Below are 26,422 nucleotides of genomic sequence, written 5' to 3'. Positions count from 1 at the left end.
TAAGCTTTGTAGCAAAAATAGAATGACTACCAAGAATCGTATTAAATAGTGTAGAAGTATTCAAAAAATTGCAGGAGAGTAGTACAGTAATTTTTTTATAGAAATAGTAGAAATTGAAGTGTACAGTGTCGCATCAGTAATTGAAGTAAAAAAGTAAAAGTATTCATACTGGTATAATAGCAGTAGTAGCAGCAGTAGTAGTATTAGTAGTAGTTGTAGTGGCAGAAGTAGTAGTAGTAGTAGTAGTAGTAGTATTAGTAGTAATAGTAGTAGTAGTAGTACCAGGCCTGTGAAATCTCTGATTTTTGTCGGAATTCCGACTTTTTCAAAATCACCTAAAAATGAATTTCCGATTTTTAAGAAGACGCAAATTTCCGATCAACTGAGCGCGAGTTTCTCGCGGTTTACCCGCCGAATTGGGCTATTTTGAAACCTCTGCCGTGGCCGAGCAACAGCCCTCCCGCATGCATGCACAGAGCTTTCTAGAGATTTTCGCAGCGTGCACTGCACATGCAGCTACTGCAAGCACGGGCGGCCGCGCAGCTGCACTGTTTACATACGTAGCCTAAGACAATTAGCCACTGCGCTGTAAACATGCATGCATGTGTGCACAATTAATTGTCACGACAACATGTACACTTGTGAGGGATTTTTAACGAACGTGATCGTCCTCATTGTGACGAGATTGGCAACGCTTCCGACGGAGTTTTACCCTTTTTAACGAACGTGATCGTCCTCTTTTCATTAAAATTTTAAGGACATGACAATTATCGATCAAGATGTCAATACAGCAAGATTGACGACACTCGCGAGGGATTTTCAACGAACGTGATCATCTTTTTTCTTCAAGTTTTCAAGATGTCAATACAGCACAAATGTATCATAGTGACGCGTGGATCGGAATATGACACGGACGCTGATAAATGCGATCCAAAGGTGAAGAATCCATGGAATTGGTCGTGGACAGAATATGTCCATAATGGACAGAGACTTGGAGAAACGATCAAGAAAATCCAGAAAGCAGGATTTGCCATGTGCATTATTTGTCAGAAGGAACTGAATTATGCTAATCGTGGAAGTTTATAGTACTAGGTATTGGTGAGTCATCAAATTTAATGAACAACAAAAGTAATTCTTAAAATGTTACTGATTTCAGCATTTTCATTTAATTTCAGGTTGGAATAATTGGCTTTGCTACACTTGAATTGTTAAAAGTGTATTCTATCTTTACCAAACATGGGGTGAAAATTCCCATTTTTAGAAGGCCAATTTTATTTTTTCAACACAAGTTTTTACTGAAAATGTGCCCAGATAAAGCTTCTCTTGGCATCTGAAAACACTATAACCCAGGAGCTTGCAGGGGCGCTGCCCCCTGGACCCCCGCCGGGGCGTTGCCCCTGGACCCCACCAGTTGCACACACATTGCCACAAAATTGTTGCATTTAAGATTTCTTCAGATTTTTTTAAAAACCTCTACTCACAGGCCTGAGTAGTACTAGTAGTAGTGTAATAAGTAAACATTAAGTGTGAGTGAAGTTTATGGGACAAGCCATTACTTCCAAGGTTATCTGGATGGATCTATCTTTCCTCAGATTGCTTTGGAAGTGATTTGGATGATTCAGTGCTGTTTAATTGTCATCACATTTATCCCTACGTACCAGGTAATGTGGTAGATGACACTCCCCCAACAGTCTTTGGTTGCCCTGGAGACATCACTGCCACCGTACCACTCGGCTCTCAGACCACAACGGCCATTTGGCAGCTGCCCGGTGCTGCCGACAACAACGGTGCTGCCACACTCACGAGCAACTACAGCCCTGGGGATGTCTTCCCAGCGGGGATCACCGAAGTGGTGTATGTTGCCACCGACTCTGCAGGACTGACTGCCAGGTGTTCATTCAACGTCATCGCGCTGTTGCCTGGTACGTACCATCAAATTGACCGGGGCTCATTTATTAAAGATAATATGCATCATATGAACACAAGTAACACAGTAGTGTTGATATGTTGATATGTAATAGATAAAGATTTGATAACAGCAATTGATTTCAAAAGATCAATTTTTCTTGATATTACTTTTCTCTTGAGCTGGCCTAAAATGCTTATTTTTTAATATTTTTTTTAGAAATTCAATAATTTGATGGGTTAAGATAGTAATTCTCTCTCAGACTTTCACCACTTTAAAGATAATTTGAAGCTCATAAGTTGACAAAATCATACCAGTGATTCATATCCCAAATAATATTGTTTTAACATATTTTTACAGAATATATTGAAAATCCTTAATTGGTTAAATCCCATATAGAATTGACAAATGTTGCTCGGATACATTTCTAAAACAATATTCATTTGGTTTTTCTTTGAAACAAAATATATTTTAAGTTGATATTTCTATTACAAAATTTCATTTGGTTTTCTTTGAAACAAAAATATATTTTCAGTTGATGAAACCCCACCAGTGATTGACAATTGTCCCGAGGAGCGATTTGCGACGCTGCCCGATGGAAGTTCTACTGTCCCTGTGGTGTGGCCTGCACCTCAGGCATCAGACAACTCTGGTCAGGTGACACTGTCGTCCAATTACAACCCCGGTGCTTCATTCCCACCCGGGCAAACTCTGGTCTTTTACGCTGCCAAGGACCCGTACGGACTCTTGACTTCGTGCACGTTCACCGTCTTTGTGTCTACCACAGGTGATCCTTAGATCTTGTTTTGATGAACTTTGTGGTATCAATTTTTTCATGTTTTCACCAGTTTTGTCAGTATGGTTTGAGGTGTGCTCATACCGTGCATCTAAAATTTTGGGATTGTTTATTTTTTTGGCAATGTCACTTGTCTACAATTATTCACCTATCTTGCTACAAAAAATCAAATAATGAATATGCAAGAAATATGATATCAATTTTGTCTCCAACAATACCACAAGGGTATAAACACACACTAAATATACTGCTGTGTGAAGTAGAGCTCAGCTGCTGTAAAAAAAATCACATGCAGACCGAGCAGGATTCGAACCCACAACCTCTGGATTACTAGACCAGTGTCATGACCACTAGACCACCGGAGTGCCCTTTGTGATCTGGGTTCAAAATATCCCATAGATCGGATATAAAATCAAATGGAATGATTAATTTGTTGGGTGATAAAGACAAGAAATATGATTTTATATATTTTGTCTCTGACAATACCACAAGGGTATAAACACACGCTACTGCTGTGTGGAGTAGAGCTCGGCTGCTATGATTTAATATCCAATCGATGGGATAGTTTGAACCCAGATCACTAAGGGCACTCCGGTTGTCTAGTGGTTATGACACTGGTCTGGTAATCCAGAGGTCTTGGGTTTGAATCCCGCTTGGTCTGCCTCTGATCTTATTGAGCTTTTGACATGCCATGTCTGAACAATCCTTTACTCTCCATTACATTAGAAAGAAAGATTGAAATAAGTAATTCTGAAATCCCACCTTGATGTCTTCCATAACTTGTTTGATGTTATTTATCTTCATAAACGAGGTCATCTTCCCCCAATTCGGTGGATTCACAATATGGTGCCCCATCTATCAGTTGCAGCGGACATGCCGAAATTCGCAATGCCTCATGGGAAAAAGTAGACATCTGTTGCAAGCGCTAGTACTAAAGTGCATTCATGCATGGGATTATTCAGCGCTGGCCGACGTGGCTCGACCGGATATGCTGTTTATTACGGTCCAGGAGGTGGGAGAGAAATTTGCCCACATATTTCTAACCATTTTTTGTGAGTTCTTGCCTTACGGTTTTCATTTTTGAAGCATATCGCAGTCACATTACAGTACTGTGCGCTGCCTGCGCGCGATATTGACTGCAAAGTTAGACATTTGGCCTGTTCGCTGCAACCTATAGATGGCGCACCATATTATGAATCCACAGAATTCATATAGCTTAATGATTGATTAAGGGGTTGATTTTTTTTTTAATCTATCTTTCAAAAATACCCCATGATTAATTGCTCATCTTTATGCTACAAGGCCCAGTTGTCCTTTGATTATGCACTCAATTTAAAAATGCATTAGATACATGTAGATCTCATGTAATGCCCGGATTTCCTCCTAGCTGATAACTATATTATAGGAAGTCGTAAAATTCTTCACCACTTTGCACTGCTATGTGAACACTTTTCTTCCTGTGTAATTAATGCTTGCAGTATTTGGGATTTTATTAATTCAATTTAATATAAATTTGGTTTATTAGTTGAATGTATACAAATACAGTCATGTGAAGACCATTAATTCAATTTCCACATAAAGAAGACAAGAATAATTGTACCATATTGTATATTTGTGAACGTTTATTCTTCATACTACACTTTATTTCCTCCATTTACTTTATAACTCAATTCATAGATCAATAACATAAAGAAAGTAAATTCCACCATGATTTAGTACAACTTTACAGATTATATACAATCACCTATAAGAAAAATTATGTTGGTAGTATCATTAATCTTCAATCAATCAATCTTCATACTACACATATATTTACAATTTTCAGTGATAGATATATAGTTTGAAATAGGAGTTGAATAATTGTGAAAGTATTTTCAAGTGCAGTGTAAGTTGAGTACTCCTGACAACCATTTCCTGCATGAAGACTTCTTCCTCAATTATGTGCCTCATCTTCTCCATGTACCAGGAATCCCTCGCCCCCTTAAAATATTTTCAAATGCAGCTGTAAGTTGAGTACTTGTGAAAACCATTTCCTGCATGAAAGCTACTTCTAGTTGCAACAGTCTGTGCCTCATCTTGTACACGTAGCAGGAGTACCTCCCCCCCCCCCCCCACCGACTATCACCATCACAACCACCAAAACCTTCACAGTAACTTCCTGCATTTCCTGTTTTTTTCTATGATGAAATAAAAGGATTTGAGCAGAGCCCTGTAACATAAGGCTGAGCAATTGATCACGGGACTAATTTCTACAATTGATTGCATTGACTATTGTGTATGATCAATCGTAAAAAACAGCTGCTCGATCAATTTGGTAAGCTTTATATTACTGGGCCCACGATTAGTGATGTAAAATGTGTCTCAGGCTTTTATTAAGATGCCTGAATAATGCTCTTCTCTTTTTAGAAACTCACAAGATTGAGTCCTGATTATTGAATGCATGTATCACATCTTTGTTGTAGGTGACACCAATCCGCCTGTGATCAGTGGGTGTCCCGAGAGTCAGTTTGTCACCGCACCCCCAGGATCATCCAGTGTTCCAGTGACCTGGATACCACCTACTGCAACGGATGACACTGGAATCGTCACCATCACTGGGGACTCTACCCCAGGATCATCCTTTCCTGTCGGCACAACCTCGGTCCGATACGAGGCCCGGGACTCTTCTGGCCTTGTCTCCCGCTGCACTTTCCAAATCTTTGTGACTGCAGATGGAGGTATGTCTCTCAAACTCAACGGCCGGCCCATATTCTCAAAAGAGGTTTCAATCACTATGCAGATCTTCGTACATAATTATGCTTCATCACATACACTAATAAAAATCAAATTAAATGCAGGCGTTTGGCAAAGGGCGCTATAAGGCAAGTGTAATAATCAGGGGCGGATCCAGGATTTTCCAAAAGGGGAGGGCACATTTTTCCGATGAAAAATTTGACAAGCAAAAAAAAAAGGTCTTCACTTTCAAAAGGGGGGCACACTTCCATTTTAACGGCATTTTTACATTACAAATTTTAATTGTGGCTCTCAAAAGGGGGGGGGGGGCATGGGCCGGCTTTGCCCCCCCCCCCCCTTGGATCCACCAGTGGTAATAATAAAAGAAATTGCATACTAAAACTATGGTTTTGTACCAGGGTACAGTTGAAATTTCTTTCGAGAATACGAGCCAACATGCCAAAGTTTTTAGTGGCTAGTTTGTCCAGTCCTTATGCACGGTATTGCGTAACAACTGGGATATCACCCAGGGCTCCATTGAATAAAATTTACCATTAATAATACCGATGTACTCAATGATATATACCATGGTAACACTGCCCGACAGCCAATCAAATTCAAGTATTCAAAAGAAGTTTTCATCATTCTGAAAGTTGCAGTAATTCAACTTAGTTGTGGTATAACTACGGATAGCTGATTGTGACACAAATTTCTAGCATTATAAGTTCAATTTACCAGCTCATTTGATACTCAAATAATTCATAACTTTCTGGGACAAATAACTAGTTTTCTTCATCATTAAATCCATGTTTAAAGAACACAGTAAACATACAATGTAAAAAAAAATTCACCGTTTTGGCTACCCCCAATTCAGGCTCAAAGGTAGATCATGTTAGTCCTAAGTAGAACCTAGACTTCAGAATAAAGGCCGCTGAAAGTCAGATGGTTTCCAGCTTCTTTGAATTGGTATTTATATTAATTAAATTACCCTTAAGTGTATATGAAGCATTACATCATATATAAATTCAATCAAGCTTGATAAGTCTGGTCGGAAGCTTTGAAAATTACATTTAAGATGTTCAACGATACAGAATATGGAAGCTATACAATCTTGCAAGATTGGATGCTTGCTGGCCGTGTGCTTAGGGCCCTGTTTTACGTAGAGTTACGATTACTCCTATAGACCTCAACTGTATGGAAATCTATCAGTGTCATAAGTTTGTGTCCAGAAAATTTGCTTGAAGTCCTTTGCAAATAAAGAGAAGCACACTAAATTTTTAAGAAAACAATGTATGAATATTCAGCATATCTAGGAAATATTTTGAACAAAACATGCAATTTAGATATTGATGTTGATGGCTTTCCATAGTTGTGGTTGATTTGATATATCGCAACTCTTTTTAAGATGGGGCCCAGGGGGCTGTTTCATAAAGCTATTTGTAAGTTAAAGGAAACTTTAAGAACGACTGGTGAACCTTTCTTGCGCTCTAAACCATCGCCAATTTATTAAACCATTTACCAAAAGAAAGGATCGCCAGTCGTTCTTAAAGCTGCTCTTATCTTATGAACAGCTTTATGAAACACCCACCTGATCATGCCATAGATCATGAACTTGTTTATAAGTCTTACCTCATTTCTTTTATTCTTACTTCATTTCATTAATTGCTCAAGCCATTGTAATTTGAAAGTATTACACCCTTTCAATGTGAATGAGAAAAACTATGTGTCCCTTTAATTCTTTAAACTTGAATGTTATTCATTGTTTGAACTCCATTCCTGTGGTGACATTTCTCACAGTGCCATCTCAACTAGTCCAGACAGTTTGAAATGTCACATGGAAGTCATTTTCACTCAATCATTCAAATTCATATTTTTTTTTAAATCATTAAAAACATCAAATTGTACAATCATATAAAAAAAAATATTATTACAAGAAAAGCAAGACAAAAAAGAGTTAGCAATAGAAATAAGAAGCCTCCAAAATTTACAGTAATTATACATACATAGGAGGATCCAGGGGGGGCCCGGGCCCCCCCCCCCCCCCCTATTGGCGGAGCAAAAAAAAGAAAAAGGGGGAAAGAAAGAAAAAAAAAGAAAAAAAAGAATGGAAGAGAGAGGAGAAAAAAGAAGGGGAATCAAAAGAGGAAGAAGACGAGTGAATAAAATAAGATGAGGGGAAGACTTGGAAAATAATTAAGAAAATCTTTCATGTCACTAAATAAAATTTTCGCTCGCGCTTCGCGCTCGCATTGCATTTTAGGTGATTTACATATCTTGTTCAATATGGAGTTTAAATATCAATATACAACACATATTTCATCTCGGAAATCAAACTTTCATTATTTTGTGTGATATACAAATTGATTTTTTAAAAGTGTTCTGTAAAAATGTCAGTTTTATGGTCTGAATATTAACATTTTCTGCTCGCGCTGTGCGCTCGCAAATTTTGATTTATCAGGTACCTGTTATTTTCGTGTATTCCATAAAGTTTTCAAAATATCCCTTTTCAGGTCTGATTGTCAAAACATATCAGCTAGCGCTGCACGCTCGCATTTTGATTGGCGAGTTATGTATGTCTCAATATTCATGACAGTGTATAAAAAAAATTAGGCTTGCAATTTGCACTCGCATTAATAGTTAATAATATATTTACTGATGCATCCTAGTTATAATTACAAAAGTGATTGAAATGTCCAGTTTTGAGGCCATCATATCATCAGATTTTGCGCTCTCATTAGGCATTAATGAATAAGATATTAATTTAATAATTGAATTGTCCCTTTTGTTTCATCTTGAGCTTAGGAATAGGAAGACAGTCTTCATTTTCATATGATGACATGTCCTAAGGACATTATCATTATCCAGTTTCAGATCACAAAAGTTTCAGATCAAAAGTGTTTTGCTCGCGCCTTGTGCTCTCATTATTAATGTAGAAAGATCCCCTATTACTCATTCTTTTCATGATTTACAAAACATGAATAGAGTGTCCCGTTTTGAGGTCTAAATCTCGATTTTATTCCGCTTGCGCTTCGCGCTCGCATCAATTGTTTAGTTATATTGCTATCTTGTTCTGGATTGTAAAAATTGATTAAAATTTTCCATTCTTTATGTAGAAATGTCAAATTTTTTTCAGCTCGCGCTTCGCGCTCGCATGATTTGATTGTTGAAATATGTAACGTCTTCATGGCTAAGTGGCAGTCCTTAACAGGTACCTTTTCGATCAGTTCAAAACGCATATGAAAATTTTCTGCTCGCGCTTTGCGCTCGCGTTATTAATGTTAGGAAGATCCCCAATTACTCATCCTTTTCATGATTTACAAAACATGAATAGAGTGTCTCGTTCAGTAGGTCTAAATCTCAAAATTTTCCGCTCGCGCTTTGCGCTCGCATTAATTGTTTAGTTATATACAGTGTACCTATTCTGTTTAAGTTACAAAAAGTGCTTAGAATTTCCATTCTTCGGGTAAAAATGTCAAAAAATTTCAGCTCGCACTTCGCGCTCGCATTATTTGATTTTTAAAAATATGTAACATCTTCATAGCATGGCTAACTGCATGCAATCTTTAACAGGTACCTTTTCCATCAGTTCATTTCTGCTTGCGCTTCGCGTTCGTAGTAATTATTTAGCTGCATACACATCTTTTTCAGGATAACAAACATTGCCCAGAATGTTCAAATATTAGGAAGAAATACATAAGATTTTTCCAAAAAATTTAGCTCGCGCTTCGCGCTCGCATTATATAAATAAGGATTATGATATTATATATTTATGTAGATTAATAAGAATAGAGCTAAAAAGTGATTATTAGGATTACCCCTTCAAAGAAACCAAAAATCATCAAATTCCGGGCCCCCCCCTATTGGCGAAGGCTGGATCCGCCCCTGAATACATATCAGATGAAGATGAAGAAATAAATGCAATATTCACACACACACACTCACCCCACACTTCGTCATCATCACCCACAAACGCTCATCCAAACATCCATCATCTCAACAATTTCCATGTTGTCCTTTCTCGGTTTTCCCTTTCAACTAAAAGATTAGGTCAATATTCCTTGGCTTATGAAAATTCCAAACAGGCAATACTGTGTACACCAAAAAGTGCCTGTGCATTTTCACCTATATCATATTTGCTTAAGGATGAAGCACAAACAAATTACCAAATGATTTCGGTATATCATACTAAATTAAACTTATTTTCTCTGACAGGGTACGAAAAAAGAGTTGTGCGATCTCAAAATATACATAAAAATCAAGGCATCTGTAACAATTACCAAATTATAACCCTCTGAAATGTGATGCCATGACCAGCAGGCCATAACACACATTTTCAGCAGCAAATGAAAGTATTCTTATAAAAATAATGGATTCCATATCAGCTAATGATGTCCTTGCCTATTTAAAAGGGTCTGAAGTTAGATGTTTCAAAATATTAATTCATAATGACCATTCAAAATTGCCTGCCTCCTGTGATGTTACCGTAACTTTGCCACAGATTCTTTCCAAAATCTGGAAGAAAGATCGCAGGTCCTTTCTCCATCTAATTTTAACCCTATCTTAACTGGGCTATTTCAGACCAGTATATACTGGGGGGTTCAATTTTACCCCCCCCCCCCCTCAGATATCGGCTGCTGATTTGCACGCGCGTAGAGCCGGATGTAAACTACAAGACTGTATAGTAAAATTTAAAAAAAATTAATTGTTTATATTTTTTATTAATTAATTATGCAAATAAGCATATGAAATTTGCCCTAAATTTGTTTTTTTTTATGTTTTTGCCTTTGATTCAATTTATATAGCTAGTAGAATGCTCATTTTTGGTGGGAGTATCAATTATTACATTTCTAACAAATATCTACAAAAAATTGCAAAAACATAATTAATTTCTTATGTATTTTATTCTTTTTAAATTCTAATGTATTTCCTTGTTTTTTCAAACCTTTGTTTCTTATTGTTTTTTCAATGAACTTTGTCGGGGACCATTTTGCGATCATGAATAGCCTAAAATAAATACATTTAAACCAACAAAAGTAAAAATAATCATACATTTATGATTTTTGGTTGAAAAACACAATTTGCATTGACTTTGTACACGGAATCATGTTTTTGAGCTATTTCAGGTTTGACATGCACTTACAAAATGTTGTGTTATTTCAAAATCGCGTACCCTGGCGTCGCAAATTTGGTCTCAAAAGATGCACAAGACTTGAAAGTAAAAAGTCAGGGAGCAGCGCAGTCAAAAAATTTCGCACGACGGTGTAGTGACGAAATTTGTTGAGGGGAGGTCAAATTGACCCCCCCCCCCCAGTTTGTTAAGGGTTAAGAAATAAACTTGATTTTGATGAAGCATTTCATATATTTAATTGGCTTCTTAATACTATTAATTGTCAGTTTATACCAAATTTAGCCAAAGTTATATTCAATGGGTGTCTATTTCAAATGGGATTACATACCTGCCTGGGTAAATGAAACTCAAACAGGCACTGAAACTAATCTCAAATTATACATACTTTTGATATCTGTAGGTGATAATAGTATTGGCTAATTCTAATTTCAGGTAATATAAAAAAAATTGCCCTCAAAGAAACAACAGCACAGGACAATATGATCTTGTTATGGCAACATACATAATGTTCTCGTCAGTGTCAGTCAATATCATATTTTTACAGTGGAATAGCATTGTTTATAGCCCTGTTTGCCCTCATGCTTCTTTCAAATTGAGCCCAGAATAGTTCCTGTCCGTCTTCATCATCCGTCCACAACATGTAAGGTTTGTTCCTACTCAGGAACAACCTGACAAGGTATGGCATGTTCTCATCCTCTATCTCCTCTATAAAGATCAGGATGACTTTGTCAAATGCTGTGTCATTGACGTGCTCCAGAGCCATGCGGAGCTTGGTCATTGTCCACGCATCTTTTACAGACTGGTTGCTGATCAACAAGACTGTCTTGAAGCTGTTGTCAATGGCATCATAGAGTGCATTGATGTAGTACATACCCAGGTGAAGATCCTCATCTCCAAAGATGATGTTCTGCAGATGTGGCAACCTCTCCTCCAGGACAGGTTTCATGATCTGATTGACCCATTCCTGTTCTGTTTCCTGGAACATAAGGTTGAGATGATGATGGTAGTTGCCAGCATTGAATTCCTCTTCCATTTCCTCGTAGCCAATGACAGCAAGTTTGAGGAGGAAGAGTTTGTGATTCAACCACCATCGTTTATGGTATGCAAGCATGGCCAGCATACCAACCAGGAGACCTGAGAAGGAAAGAACTGCAATGAGAACAATGTTTACACCGCAGTGATCTTTAGGGTGGAATGAAAGAATGGGTTTATTGTTCAGTTCTTTCAATGAAGTACTGGAGCACACTGTTTGGTTTGGATGCCTAAAATCTATGTCAGCTGAGTCGAGCCACTGCCTGAACCATGTCAACGAACATCCACAAGTGAATGGGTTTCTGGATATATCCAACCGAAGAGAGTTGTTCGATGGCAAAACTGTTCCTGGTTTGATGATACTGATTTGATTTCCAGGAAGATAAAGGTACGTAAGTCTTGAATTCTGGGCAAACGTTGTTGTCTCCAGACCATGGAGGCTATTATTTTGGATGTAAAGCAGCTTCAAGTAAAAGAGACCATGGAATGTGTCTTCAGAAATCTTAACCAATTTGTTGTCACTGAGGTATAAAATAGCAAGAGAGGGTAGGAAATGGAACAATCTTGGCCTCAGTTCAAGAATCCTACAGTTTTTCATATCTAGGTAGAACAGGTTTGGAAGGCTGTTGAACACCCTGCTATCCAGGCTGTGTAAAAAGTTTTCCTTGAGGTGCAATTTTTTCAATGAATAGAGTCCAGTAAATAGAGACTGGTTGCTGTTCTCGTCATATAGGTCACTGCTTGTCAGATGTGCTTTCTCAATATGTAAATCATGAAGGTGAGTCATATTGACAAATTGTTCTATTGAATATCGTGAAGCTTTGACTTGAGCATTTGAAATATCCAAGTAAAGGACTGTATGAAGTTGCTGGAAGGTAGTCTGTAGATAGATCTTCTTCTGATTAAACAGTAGTAATCTTTCCAAGTTTGGAAGATCTTTGAATGCTTTGGCACTATAAGAATGGCATGGATTGAAAGATAAATTTAACTCTGTTAAATATGAGAGCCCTTGAAATATGCTTTGAGAAATGAAATGTATATCGTTGTTTGATATATCAAGTTTAAGGAGGGTTTCAAGAGTCCAAACGGTTTTTTCACTGTTCAAATCTACAATTGTATTATGGGACAGCCCAATAGATGTTATCCTTGGAATTCCATTGAAGGACAGTGGTGAAAGAGTTCTTATAAAATTGTGTGACACATTCAACTTTATTAGTCTGGGTAAGCAAGCAAATGTTTGAGCTGGTATCAATTCTATTTTATTATATGAAATGTCCAGTTCTCTAAGAGTTCTAAGCAGACAGAATGATTGATTACCAAAAGTTCTCATTTTGTTGTCCTTCAGAACAAGGGTTTGAAGTCTTGTAAAACCCCAAAATGAACCATTGGGTACATTCTTTATCATATTACTTTTCATTTGAAGAATAGATACTGATGGAATGCTCTCATTTTGATATGATGCATTGCCAAGTGGAAGAAGCTGATAGATTCCACAACCATAGACAGATAATTCTCCAATCGATGTCATACCTAGAAAAGGCTGAATATCAAAAGAATTCAACTGATTGCCCTCTAGATGTAGACTCTTAATTGAATGCAGATGATGAAATGCATAACTGTGCAACTTCTTAATCTTATTTGAGGCTAATGACAAAAATGAGATGGAAGCATTTTGCAGAGGGAGGAAATCGCTCGGGTGAACTTCTTCAATGCTATTAAACAGAAGGTTAATCCGTTTTAGATTATGATGTATTGGATACCCATCAAAGTTGAGACCACGTATCCGATTATAACTTAACTCCATTGCCGACAGTCTTGTAATGACTGAGAGCGCTTCAGAAGGTATTACATTAAGATGATTGCCTCTCAACAGAAGTCTTGTGAGTAGATTGTTCTTTATGAAGAGCAGTGGCGACATTGTCTGGAGACGACAAGAAATCAACAGGAGGGATCTCAGTTTTGTCAGTGGCCACATAGACTTGGTTTCAATAAATGAAATGGGGTTTTGAGAAGCAATCAGAGAATCAAGATTTGGGACATCCTTAAATGAACTATTATGCAGGATTGTCAAGTTGTTTTTAGATAGGTCCAGGAGTGTGGCCTCCTTGGGCAAGTGTGCTGGGACATCCAGGAGCCCTTTGTTCCTGCATTTGACCGATAGTCCATGACTTGAGTTGATGAAGCTGCAGTTGCTAGGGATCCAACGATATTCCTCAGCAGGTGCATTGTTTGTTAAAGGGAGAATATGCATCAGGAAAAACTCCACTGCTGCCAGCACTGAGATAAAGCACGGGGCACAATTTGCCATGTTCGTAGCTGTTTGTTCTTTTATTCACCAAACTTGACTTATCAAGATTGAGTATTCAAAAACAGCTTTTCAACACTATGTCATCATTCCTCTCCACAGCACGGTACTCATAACAGATCTTCAGTATCGATATTTATATTTGAGCTTTAAACGTGCTTTGTAGCACAACATCAACAATTTCAGTTACAGGATATACTGTAACAGTTGAAAACGATTTTTGTGACTTTCACATTTGCATCCCATTGAAGTTCTCTAATGTAGTATTAGTGCCAGGAAGAAACTGTTTTTAAATATCTAAAAGATATACCGGTAATGGAAATGAAATGGGCGGAGTCTCTAATCCATGAAGGTGTGTCTTCCCAGTTTACAAAATCTATGTTCCATTAGTTTCATTACAATGCCATGCACATGTTTCATTTTTTGAGGGATTTCCTCATGATTTCAAACTAAGCAGTTGAAACATCTGTCTGTTATTGCCATACAACATGGGGAAGTACAAGAAGCTATAAATAAACCTAAATTAATAGAAAAATAAAAAACACTTTTTAATATAGTACTTTAAAGTCTACAGAAGTATTTGTACATATGCAAATACTGGTATTCACACATAGAGGAATGTCTTGGTGACATTTTTTTTAATCTATGAATCTTTTTTTTTTATAATGATTAAATTCAGTTCTTGTGTATTACTGTACTGTTCCTGTATATTATCTGACATCTCGATGCACTTTGATCCATAAGCACTTTGAATATTATTACCCTGCACAAGCTATTTAAAGGAATAAATTCCTACCAGGTATCCATTTACCTCACCTGGGTTGACTGCACAACAACCCATGACCCTCTGTTTTAAAGTCCGGAGACTAAGTCCACTGGGGCAAAGTGCTCCACTCTACCTTGGTAGAAGACTGATCAAGTGATTTTTTTTAACTGAAATGAAAATGACGAAATATACTGATTTGTATATTAAAGACAGTTCGTAGCTGGGCATGTGTGTCTTTATCACTTGATTCATTCTTGTAGAACAAATAAGATTGGTGTCAATGTTTCATGCATATGAAAGTATACAAAGCTCCATGAACCACTTTTGGGGGAACTGCATGCTTGTGTATCAGTAGCATATGGTGATAATGACGATGAGAATAATGATTATACAACTACTAATATTCATTATTAATGTTATTATATGATAATAATGATAGGGATATTGGATATCTATGAAGCACACATGTTTTACCAGGCACAGTTCAACTAGGCATAGAAAACAAAACAGGTTATTTGCGATCTTTAGAATTATGAAAATTTACCAGAAATAATAATAATAAAAATAATAAAAGGCATTTAATATATAGCGCCATCTGTCTAGAAATATTCTATTCTGAGGAGCACAAGAAAAGAAAGAATAAGAAAGTTTGGATGAGTGTCAAAGTGACAATAACTAATACTGTTAGAAAAGATAAGACTTCAGTTCAGATTTGAAGGTCTCCAGTGATGGTGACTCAAATCAATGGTTATCTTTGAAATGGAAACATTTGTTATGCTGTATAATATTAGACTATTTGGAATCACTTTCATTTTAATTTGCTACCACTCATGTACATACCTTTAAAGTGGTTTAAGTAAGAAGTGTACTTTTTATTACCATTTCCTGTGGTACTTTTCAATTTTCGTTTCCTTATTTATTCTTGAAATCTGAACCAAATGCAAAACAGGATCCCACATTTCCAGGATGAGAGCCATCATCAAAACAAATCATTGTAGATGATATCTGACAAATTAAGAATTGAAATTGGAAAAAAGTCATAACGAGCCTGATAATGATCTTATTTTGCTTTCATACAAGTTTCAGTATCTTTTGTTATGTACCATCATTGGCCTTCCCAGGCATGGAATATTTAATCCAGGGGTGTGTGTCTTAGAGCATCTTATCAATGATTTTCAATGACAAATTTGCTTATAATCCAATCAGATGCATGGATTTTGGTAGCTTTTAACAGTAGTCATCAATCTCCATCGATCAATCACTTGATTGATAGAAAAATGCCCAGGCGATATGATTTCAATGTGATTTAATTCAAAGTCTATTAGACTTGTATACAAAACAGTATTAATACATACATGCTACAGCTATAGACTGACATATAGCCCCGTTTAGTCTAGTAAAACTCCCTGGGTAGCAAAACCCCTTGGACCGTATTGTGAACTCTGTTTAATTTAATAATCTAAAGCCTAAGTCTATGCTAAAATCATGGAGTGCTTAAAGTTTAAATTTAAAGGTTATAATTCGTTGACACTTGCTTCTCGTGTTTACTGGGATATTTCCCATGGTTTAAAGATGAAAAAAAGTTTTGCAACCATTATTTCAAGACAATTTGTAATGAGTTCTAATTGCGGTATTTAGTGAACATCTAGGTAGACCTTGGTTTATATTATAATTACACTCGTCAAAAACCATTAATATATTTATCATTGTACTTATAAAAATGCATTATCATTGAGGAAGTGATGTTAACAAAAAACAGAACGAAGATGTATTGCACAATTACACCCTACATCATGACTGTATGAAATAATCTAAGGTCTTGCACTTTTTACTCAAGTTTAATTAGTAATGAGATACCCTTGCAGTGTATATATTTCGTTTTAATGAGAGCTAAAATGAAACCAAAACAACTTTTCACATGCTGGGAATGATCATATTATTTACTTTAATGGGCATGAATAGTATTTTTTTGGTTTTTACTGTATTTCTTCAAGTGTTTATGCCTCAGCCCAAGGGTGGTTGCAGGAGGCATTATGATTCCAAGTTTGATTTCATATGTTAAATGTGTTATTTATTTTCAATCTTGTACTGATAGAGAAATCCAATTTCTTGTTATCCTAAAATGCATGGATAAAGATATCCTGGAGTTTAAAAGATCTATGAATAATTAGAGGGTCTATGGATAATTAGAGGAATTTGTACCAGAGCTATTTTATATAAACACTATTCTTTATATAAATACACCTCCCCCCCCCCCAACAAAAAAAGAATGAATTAATACAAATAAATGAATAAATAAAATAGAATAAAATGATAATAATAATAAAATTGAAAATATAAAAATTTATAGATAAAAAATGGATTGATTTAGTCACATGACTTCAAAACCATGACTACTTTCACCTACACAGGAGACACAGTACCACCAATAATCACGAACTGTCCCACAGATCAGTTCGCTACCCTGCCTGCTGGATCCCCATCTGTGGCAGTATCTTGGATAGAGCCAACAGCTACAGACAACCTTGGGACTCCATTGCTGTTCTCCAACTTCAACCCTGGTGACTCGTTTCCCTTGGGTTCTCGCACCGTAGCGTACACAGCAAGAGATTCTAGTGGGCTTGAGGCTTTCTGCTCTTTCAATGTCGTTGTCAGTGGTACAACAACCACAGGTATTCGTCCTCTTCTAATTCATGTGGGGCCCGTTTTATAAAACTTGTGATAGTAACATACAGTGATGCTCAAAAGTTAGTGAACCCCACCAGAAAATGAACATATCTAAAGTGTTCAAGTTCTGCCATGTTTTGGATATGTAATTGTGAAGTCAGGTGATAATATATACACAACAAAAAAAGTAAGTCCCCCCTAAATCAAATTGCTTTAACTTTTGAACGGAATTATTTTGAGATATGATATTTCGTAGGTGGTTTTCTACACTCATTAGACAACTTCTGGTGAAAAATGAGATTGATCGGTCGAGTCATGCATGAGTAATTAAAGATTGAATTAAATGTGACCATTTTCGAAAGTCACAAGAGTCGTTTTTCAGATTGTGCAAATACAAAGTTGGGCAAAAGTTGTTTTTAGGTGAATTTTAAGGTGTTATGCTATTTTACTATCCACCATTTAGCCACTCCACACACAATTTTGATATCGTATGTTCATGGTTGAGTGAGCACAATGTATTGCAGGGGCCGCGGAAGCGGGGGGGTGGCTTCAGCCCCCCCCCCCCAATTTTTTTCTAAAAGCATGTACAAAAATGTAAAAATGACCAAACGATTGTGATTTTTTGCATGGTCAGCCCCCCCCCCCCACTTTGAAAACCGTTCCGCGGCCCCTGTATTGTGACGTATCATCATAGGGGTTTATGGTAGTATCCTCTACAACCTGTTAGATCATGTTAAAATTCGAAAATGTTGGTGTCTCCCCCGATTATAGGCCCCTCCCCCATTTTAAAATTCTGGATCCACCACTGATTTGTCCATAAATTAAACTGATCATGAGAAATTGTTAGGAAAAGAATACATTTATGCAGTATTTGGAGTATTCATTCCTAAGTTTTCGAATGTGCTCGCTCAACCATGAAAATGTTTAAAGTTCGGAAAGTGTGTGGTGATAGAAATGATGGATGATAAAAACAACAGCAATTGATGTCACATTTGAAACCGAATTTGCCCCCAATATTCACTTTAAAATGAGTCTGTGACATTGAAAATACAAATTTTCTCACTTTGATGCGTGCTCACTCATCCATAAATAAGCAAATCGATTTCATTTTTGCACAGAATTCTGCCCATAGGTTGATAAACATTACTGCCAAATGACATTGCTAAAGACAGCCTTGAAAAAAAGTTCCACCATATTGAATAAGGGGTTACTTATTCTTAAACATATGCACCCATAATGTACACAAGTCTATGAGAGAGGAAGTCAAAATTTTAACAAGTATGAAATGAGGGTTTGTTTCATGGACGGTTTTTGTTACTTCTGCCAACAGTTATTTCATGAAACTTCGCACATGGCTTCAGAGTAACACTATCCAAAAGGCGCGCACACCAAAATAACCATTCGATACGGCACAGAGTGGGGCCAAGGCCTTGAACTTTCTTCTCATTTGCATAATTTTCAAATATTGTGTGCTCACTGATGCATTAAACATCGGGATTTTCATAAAAATCAAATCAAATGAACTATGCAAGGAGGTTTGTGACAGATATCCATAGTTACAAATTGCAATTTTTCCAATAACGTAAAAAAGAGCTAATCACATTCCACATGTTCATTCAAGCGTGAATGTTTAATTAAACGCCTTTGAATCATTGAAGCATGTTAATTGGTCATGAACATAACGAAAAAATTGAGAAAAGATATTTTGTCAGTTACCAAAATGAAACAATATATGCCTATGATATTTAAAAATCGTATTTTTTGTTTCAATAAATGTTCATTGAACCGTGAAACGATGAATATTGTTGAAGATACTCTTCCCAAAAATATCTGTCATCATATTCTATCATTTTTATTGATAGAAATGTGTAAAAAATCCAATTATAGCAAATTTGGACTTGTGTTTATTCAACCGTGAAATTTAGTCAAAAAAGTTATATCGTCTTTTAGAAAGTACCTTTTACAAGCCTTCTGACTATTTTTCATGATGAGAATGTGGATTTAGCTCCAATAAAATGGAATCAAAGTAATGATATATGGCTTGTGACTTTTGAAAAGTGACATTTTTGCCTTATGACGGTGCTCACTGAAGCATGACGTAAAATACGTCCATAACTTTTACTCAGAGGATAGCTTATAAAATTACCTACACGCTAGTGTAAAAATATATTAAAAACTTGCATTGGTTCGGAAATTATTGATGTTTGTTTAAGGGGGACTTACTTTTTTTGTTGTGTATATTACATTCGATAAAGTTTGTTTCTCTTGGCTTGCCAAACACTGTAGTGTTATATACATTCAACACTCAGCATGAGGGAATGCATTTTGTGGTGGAATTTACGATTAACTTTTGAGTGCAACTGTATTTGCAGTAATAGTTAAAAGCTACTGAAATCCTTCAATCTGGTTGGCTGATAGTAAATTTGTTATAGAAATTATGCATTTGTTATTATAACAAGTCTTTTATGAAATGGGACCCTGGCAGTTTGCCTTGTCATACATAGTTCAGAACCAATCCCTTCCTGGAAATTAATCTTTCTGTCAAACAGTTTGTTCATCAGGGAAAGAAATGTGATATTTTACATTGAAACCAAAAGTTTGAATTCTAATTTTAATGAGAATCATTGCAGAGGAGGTCAATGAGTAAGTCAATATCTTTCAATTTGATAAGTCCAGATAAATGATAAAATCAGTTCTATTGGATCAACTTATATTATAAAAATATACATGAGATTCAAGTCAAAGAAAAGTGGTAGATTATTGGGTTGGCAAACCATACAATCTGATTCCTTTTATGCTTTGAGATGCAGCATTCAAATTCAAATTCCATTCACATTAGTGATATCTATCTCTCAAAAATAAATAACCATATTCTTTGTATGAGACCAATGCTGTGTAAGAGTGTAAGAAATACAGTAAAAAAAAATGTAATTGTATCACAAACAACCATTTCTTTGCTTAATGAAGGGGACACTACATCTCCCGTGTTTGTGACCTGCCCATCATCTCAAACCATTACTGTAAGCCAAGGTCAGACTTCAACCACCGCAGTATGGACAACACCTACAGCAACGGACAATGCTGGAGTACCAACGGTCATCCAGACCGCTGGACCAGGGCCTGGCGGTGTCTTCAGCCTAGGCAGTACACCCGTGACCTACACGGCTCGAGATGGAGCTGGCTTGGAAGAGACCTGTGTCTTCAATATCATTGTCACCATGCAAGGTATGGGATACTCATTTCATCTGAGCATATACATAAATCACAATAGACTTATACAAGCTGGATTTAGTGAATTATCCTAACCTGAGAAGGGACTAATTTTACATAAGCAAACAAATGCAGATGCAATACCAGTTGGGTCGGGTGCGCTGCTGCAGATATGAGCGCTTGAAGCACAGAGGGATTTTCCTCTGTGCTTTCAATAATTCTTTCCTCATTCTCATTGATTAATGTGGGAAAAAATATAATATTTCATATTTTTGAGGTTTTGTAGAACACAAATAGCAAATATTCTTATTTGTGCAATGGTACTATATTTCTCATTGCGAAATCTCTTACTATCACATATCTCATGCCTCCTCGCGATTTGTATATTGCATTTGTTTGAATAACTCTATTAACATATTTTGTTCCTTTCTGTATAGGTGGTGGTACTACACAGGACAACATTCCACCTGTCATCAGCGGCTGTGATGAGTCGGTGTCGGCCGTTTCAAATGGCGAGGTCGTTCCAGTCAGCTGGAATGTGCCAACTGCCACCGACAACGGTGTAGAGATATCCCCATCCAGCACACCTCCATTTTCATCCATATTCGTCCCACCTGGAGATTACGGGCCATTTAATTATGTTTTCACAGATGCTGCAGGGAATTCCGCAGCGTGTCCAATCTTTGTCTCTGTTTCAGGTAGGATGGAAGAAATTGAAGCTCAAATGAATAAAATTGTGGAATGGTATTGTGAATCAAAAGAAGGATGGCGGGCTCTGTCTAGGGTTATGTATTATATGTAAGATTTTATTTTACACATAAGAACGCGGATCATGTGTAGGAATGTGGATGGTGTGCAGGATTTCAGAATACAAATGTCATTGTGGAATTCATTTTGGATTATTGTAAATTGCAGACTACACACAACTTCCAATTCGTTTTGTTACGTGGAGTAGAGATATGATTTAGGACATGATATACAGTGGTGCTTAAAAGTTTGTGAACCCTACCAGAAAATGAACATATCTAAAGTGTTCAAGTTCTGCCATGTTTTAGATATTTGATTGTGATAAATATTACATTCAATAAAGTTTGTTTCTTTGGGTTCTCTGAACATTGCAGTGTTGTTTTCTGTATTCAGCACTTAGCATGAAGGAGTGCATTTTGTGGTGGGCTTCACTAACTTTTTTTTTAATAGCACAAATGTATAATAAATGGATTACAATGATGTTACACATGTGATTGTTGAAATTCTGTCACAATTATTTTCATTTTATATTTTCTATAGTTATTTTAGCAAAGCGATAATCATCGATGACTGACTCTTCCAGTCCAAGAAGACAACAGATTGATTTTTAGAGTTAAAGTTGAAGCTATTCTCTTTGTTAATTTATTACATGAATATATATATAGATGGCTCTGATACAAGCAGCCCAACCATTCCTTCCTGTCCAAGCGATGTTACTGTTAATGCTGGCTCAAACCCCACTGCAACCGCCTCATGGCAAGTGCCAACTGCCACTGACATAGGCACTTCACCTCAAGATCTTAGAATCTGGTCAAGCCATGATCCCGGTGATGGATTTGGTGTTGGTTCCACTCCTGTACGCTATATCTTCATTGATCAACAAGGCAACTTTGCAAATTGCAACTTCAATGTGATCGTAACTGGTCAGGGCGGAAGTGAGTGTCCCTTTTATAACTATCTGTAGTTATTCATGAGAGTTCACTGTATATTCATAGTGTAGGAAGAGCTTTGTGCACTTGTAAAAAAGAGAGATGTTTGACGTTGACTCTTGCAAATGAATGGACTTAAATCTTATGTGCAATAAATGGCCATGCCCTCCACATGTTTTCTTCTTTTTTATGCTTTCTCCTTGCACAATATGAAGACAATATATGTTGTTCATGAGGGATGAACTCCTGGAATAAGATTCTCTCTAATCTTCTTTAGCTCATCTCTTCTTCTTTTTTTAATGTATAATAATTTCAATGTTTACATCTAAATTTCAATCATAGTTGTCATGTATTTGTATTAATTTATAGATCAAAGAAGTGTCAAGAAATTAATCTAAACTTGTACTTGAACTTCGCTATTTCCGTACTAAAAATAAGAGTATCTGTCGTCTACAAGGTCAGCCATTATGACTGATGAACCTAGACGTAAAATGTTTCCTAGGTAATTGGTTATACATGTATACCAGCTTGGCGTTTACCAGCAATACGCTGTCCTGCCGAGTTCTACGGGAGTTACCATAAACAAGTGTTTGTTTGAATTAAGTACCGAGAGGAGATAAAGATATATAATAAAGATAAATATCCCAAATCAGACATCTAAAGCATTCTCATTCTGATCTTGAAGGCGTTGACAGCACACCGCCACAAATCTTTGGGTGTCCATCGAACGTGGTGGTGCAGGCTCCTCCGGGTGCTTCTGCTACCCAGGCTTCTTGGACTGCACCAACTGCATCTGATGCTCAAGGAACGGCCAATCTGGTCTCTACCTCCACCCCAGGAAGCACCTTCCCCCTGGGAGTCACGCCTGTCATGTACACGGCAACGGACGGTGCAGGATTACAGGATGTATGCACCTTCAATGTCATCGTGCAGCAGACAGGTAATGATACAATCAAACTTGTCATGGAAAGCATTTACACAGTTGAGGCACTTGTTTGAAAAATAAACTTCGTACCACATTAAATCTTCTGCACGTGTGGGATGTTAGAATATTTTATTTACTCTTTATAAGTCAACAACGTTCCAAGCCATTGTTTGACATGTTTGATGTTTGTAGCCAGCACGTAAAGTATGTTAACACTGAAGGTTGTGTTTTTATCCACATGATATAGCAAAATGAGAAAGCATATATACAAAGCAAAGAGAATATGACAAATAAACTTGATCAAGAATCATATGCCGTAATTTTTGTGAGATTGGTACAGAAGGGCAAAAATATTGGAGAACTCAGTCAACGTGGTGTCTACTGAATGACACATTTCATGTAGGCTTGACACAAGGAGCATATGATTTCATGAGGCAAGGGATTAAAAAAGGTGGCTTGTATTTTATAGAGCCCTTAAGGTGTATAAATGAAAACAAATACTTTCTATTACCTGTTTGAAAGCAATAAATGACCTCAATGAAAGGGCCAGTAATAAACACTATGAAAGAGTGAGTTTTAGATCATCAATCCTATCAACACACACCATGCACCTAAAAAGAGGGTTATTTTCTTACATACATGTGTTTGGCTGTGCAAGATCAGACAGAATTTAGGCCAACCCTAGTGTGTTTGACACTTTATCAAATCAAAAGGTGTGGAACAGGGCCCAGTCTTACTAAGAGTTACGATTGATTGGATCAATCGTAACTCTATGGAAATCCATCAGTTCCATAATTTTTTCTATAGGAAATTTGCAAAATGTCCTTTGTAAACAAAGGAGAACACACCAAATTGTCAAGAAATTAATGAATTCATGGATATACATTCATATCTAGAAAATCTTTTGAACAAACATACATTTTATATGTTGACTTTGCTGGCTTTCCATAGTTGCCATTGATCAGATCAATCGCAACTCTTTGTAAGATGGGCCCCCGGACATCATGTTTGGCAAAGTACAAGGCAAAAGGGAAAAGAGGAAGAGTACTTGAAGGGATTACTGAAGAAAAGCAACTGGGAGATCTTTGCAAGAACTGAGCTTGCTTTCACAAGACAGAACAGCATGGATAATGTTTGTTCAAGGGGTCACCAGCATTTGAGAACAACTTGATGGCTTTTAACTGCAACAAAGTGTGTGTAATCCCTATATAGTTGCTGAAAAGCCAACCTGTAGAATTTGTGTCGTGTTGGGATCGGTAATTATAAGAAGGGAAGCGTAATGAAGAAACTTTGGAGAAAGTTATACAGTTCAAAATCACAAAGTATTTCATCATCACTATTAAGCTACAGTTCGAAGTACATGAAGATTCAGATATAATAGGAGACGATGAATATAAAATAATTTAGAAGTATCAGATTGAGATTCGGAGTGAAGTTAAATTAATATTCGATGGACGTCTAAGTCTTGAAGTCAGTCAGTCTATCTGGATGAGTGTGGGTCACTGGGTCTACTGTATATTCTATCGTTGTATTCTATCTCTCTAATAATCAAGTCTTATTTATATCATTAGTTTTGGGGGTGTAACAATTTAAGGTGGGAGTGATCTAAACTTGATCTGATTGGTCTACAGGTAACTGTCTATCAAAGTTTCTCTGGTATAAGGGGTGTGGTGATGCTCTGTGCAAGTGACTGGAGCTGGAGTCATACTTCTTCCTTGAAGCTAGCTGACGTCACTGAGGGTTGGTCTTTTATGGTCAAGGTTTAGGAGTTAAATGCTATTGGGGTTTAGGAATTCTTAGATGACATTGGGGGAGTTTGTAAACAAGTGAAGGTGAATGACTGAAAGGATAACATGAAGTTAAATACATACTACATAACATTTGTACGGTACTCTCACTATTGAAATACTGTTTACAATTCTGTTATTCTTATTCTGATAATTGCACAGGTTTTCGAGGCAATCACAACCCTGTTAAATCTGGTTAAATACTGTTTTTGATTATTTTATTCTTATTCATTATTGTTAAAATTGTACAGGTTCTGGAGACAATCAAAATCCTGTTATATCAGGATTCATGTTAGCTCAGTGAAGAAAAAGTGTTCTTAGTGTACTTTGGGGTAACAGATCTGGCAAATGGGGTTTTTAATCAATAGTGACAGTGTGCATCTGAGAATCCATGTAATTTTTATTTCTCAATTGTTCTTGCAGGTTCTGGAGACAATCAAAACCCTGTTATATCAGGATGTCCCGGCACTCAGACCGCTTTCCTTCCGGCTGGTCAAAATACAGTCTCTGTATTCTGGACAGCACCAACAGCAACTGATAATGCAGGCACGCCGTCTCTGATCCCAGATAGGACTCCTGGTTCACAGTTCTCTTTAGGTCAGACCGTTGTTACCTATACTGCAAGAGACAACTCTGGTAACACTGCTACCTGCAGTTTTGTAGTGATCGTGACAAGCTCAGGTAACTGTTTCGTTTCCATCTCCTTATTTATCAGTCGAACTTATAGTAGCTTAAATAATTATACTTTTGTAATCATTACTTATAATATTATTAATATTCTCATTTTGAAATGATATTTTGTATTATTGTCATCAGAATCATTACTGTATAATTTAAGTGTTCTCAAAATGTCTCAAGCACCTACACGTGTAGGTGGATATTGGAGGCATACATTGAAACACTTTCCTATTCACTCAATATCTTGAATATCATGATTTACCAGCTTATATATAATGGCCATGTCATGATCTTAGTACACACAGAGTTCACAATGCCACTCATAACAAAAGAAGTCATGTTAAAGCAAATTGTCATAGTCTCACTATCACCTCACTAAAAGGCAAATCAAAGCAAATCAACTATTCATGTTAACTCAGTGAAGAGAAAGTGTTCTTAGTATACTTTCGGGTAACAGATCTGGCAAAGGTTTTTTTAATAAATATTGACAGTGTGCATCTGAGAATCCATGTAATTTTTATTTTTCAAATGTTTTTGCAGGTTCTGGAGACAATCAAAACCCTGTTATATCAGGATGTCCCGGCACTCAGACCGCTTTCCTTCCGGCTGGTCAAAATACAGTCTCTGTATTCTGGACAGCACCAACAGCAACTGATAATGCAGGCACGCCGTCTCTGATCCCAGATAGGACTCCTGGTTCACAGTTCTCTTTAGGTCAGACCGTTGTTACCTATACTGCAAGAGACAACTCTGGCAACACTGCTACCTGCAGTTTTGTAGTGATCGTGACAAGCCAAACCCCAACAGGTAATTTGCCAGTCCAGAGATAGAATC

At 36.9% G+C, this 26,422-nt stretch overlaps 3 protein-coding genes and 1 non-coding gene across 8 annotated transcripts in view; 2 read left to right on the top strand and 2 right to left on the bottom strand.

Moving 5' to 3' along the window:
- Positions 1-7,471, top strand: part of LOC129278441 (mucin-17-like) — a 61,104-nt gene extending 53,633 nt beyond the window's left edge. For all 5 annotated transcript variants that reach the window (XM_064095010.1, XM_064095012.1, XM_064095011.1 and 2 more), the window contains 3 exons: positions 1,662-1,922; positions 2,442-2,693; positions 5,165-7,471. In XM_064095010.1, the coding sequence (XP_063951080.1) occupies positions 1,662-1,922; positions 2,442-2,693; positions 5,165-5,562 (911 nt within the window). In that variant the 3' untranslated portion in view covers positions 5,563-7,471. The remainder of the gene's footprint in view (positions 1-1,661; positions 1,923-2,441; positions 2,694-5,164) is intronic.
- TRNAT-AGU (transfer RNA threonine (anticodon AGU)) lies at positions 2,993-3,069 on the bottom strand. The gene has a single exon. It is a non-coding gene; the product is annotated as a tRNA-Thr (tRNA).
- Positions 7,472-11,080: 3,609 nt separating the features above from the next.
- LOC129271141 (insulin-like growth factor-binding protein complex acid labile subunit) lies at positions 11,081-13,378 on the bottom strand. The gene has a single exon (XM_054908507.2). The coding sequence runs from the start codon at positions 13,376-13,378 to the stop codon at positions 11,081-11,083; it is 2,298 nt and encodes a 765-aa protein (XP_054764482.2).
- Positions 13,379-17,034: 3,656 nt separating this feature from the next.
- Positions 17,035-26,422, top strand: part of LOC129278488 (hyalin-like) — a 29,078-nt gene continuing 19,690 nt past the window's right edge. The window contains exons 1-7 of the mRNA XM_064095674.1: positions 17,035-17,317; positions 20,280-20,537; positions 20,960-21,220; positions 21,935-22,204; positions 22,884-23,138; positions 25,334-25,591; positions 26,129-26,395. Of these exons, the coding sequence (XP_063951744.1) occupies positions 17,035-17,317; positions 20,280-20,537; positions 20,960-21,220; positions 21,935-22,204; positions 22,884-23,138; positions 25,334-25,591; positions 26,129-26,395 (1,852 nt within the window). The remainder of the gene's footprint in view (positions 17,318-20,279; positions 20,538-20,959; positions 21,221-21,934; positions 22,205-22,883; positions 23,139-25,333; positions 25,592-26,128; positions 26,396-26,422) is intronic.

Source organism: Lytechinus pictus, chromosome 2, assembly GCF_037042905.1.
Source record: "Lytechinus pictus isolate F3 Inbred chromosome 2, Lp3.0, whole genome shotgun sequence".
Classification (NCBI taxonomy): Eukaryota; Metazoa; Echinodermata; class Echinoidea; order Temnopleuroida; family Toxopneustidae; genus Lytechinus; species Lytechinus pictus.
Note: the sequence above shows the minus strand (reverse complement) of the source record. Positions and strands in the feature narration are given on the sequence as shown.

What these genes read in the sequence shown, in the direction of transcription:
- LOC129271141 (XM_054908507.2), bottom strand. Translation starts at nt 13,378, where the DNA reads ATGGAGTTAAGTTATAATCGGATACGTGGTCTCAACTTTGATGGGTAT.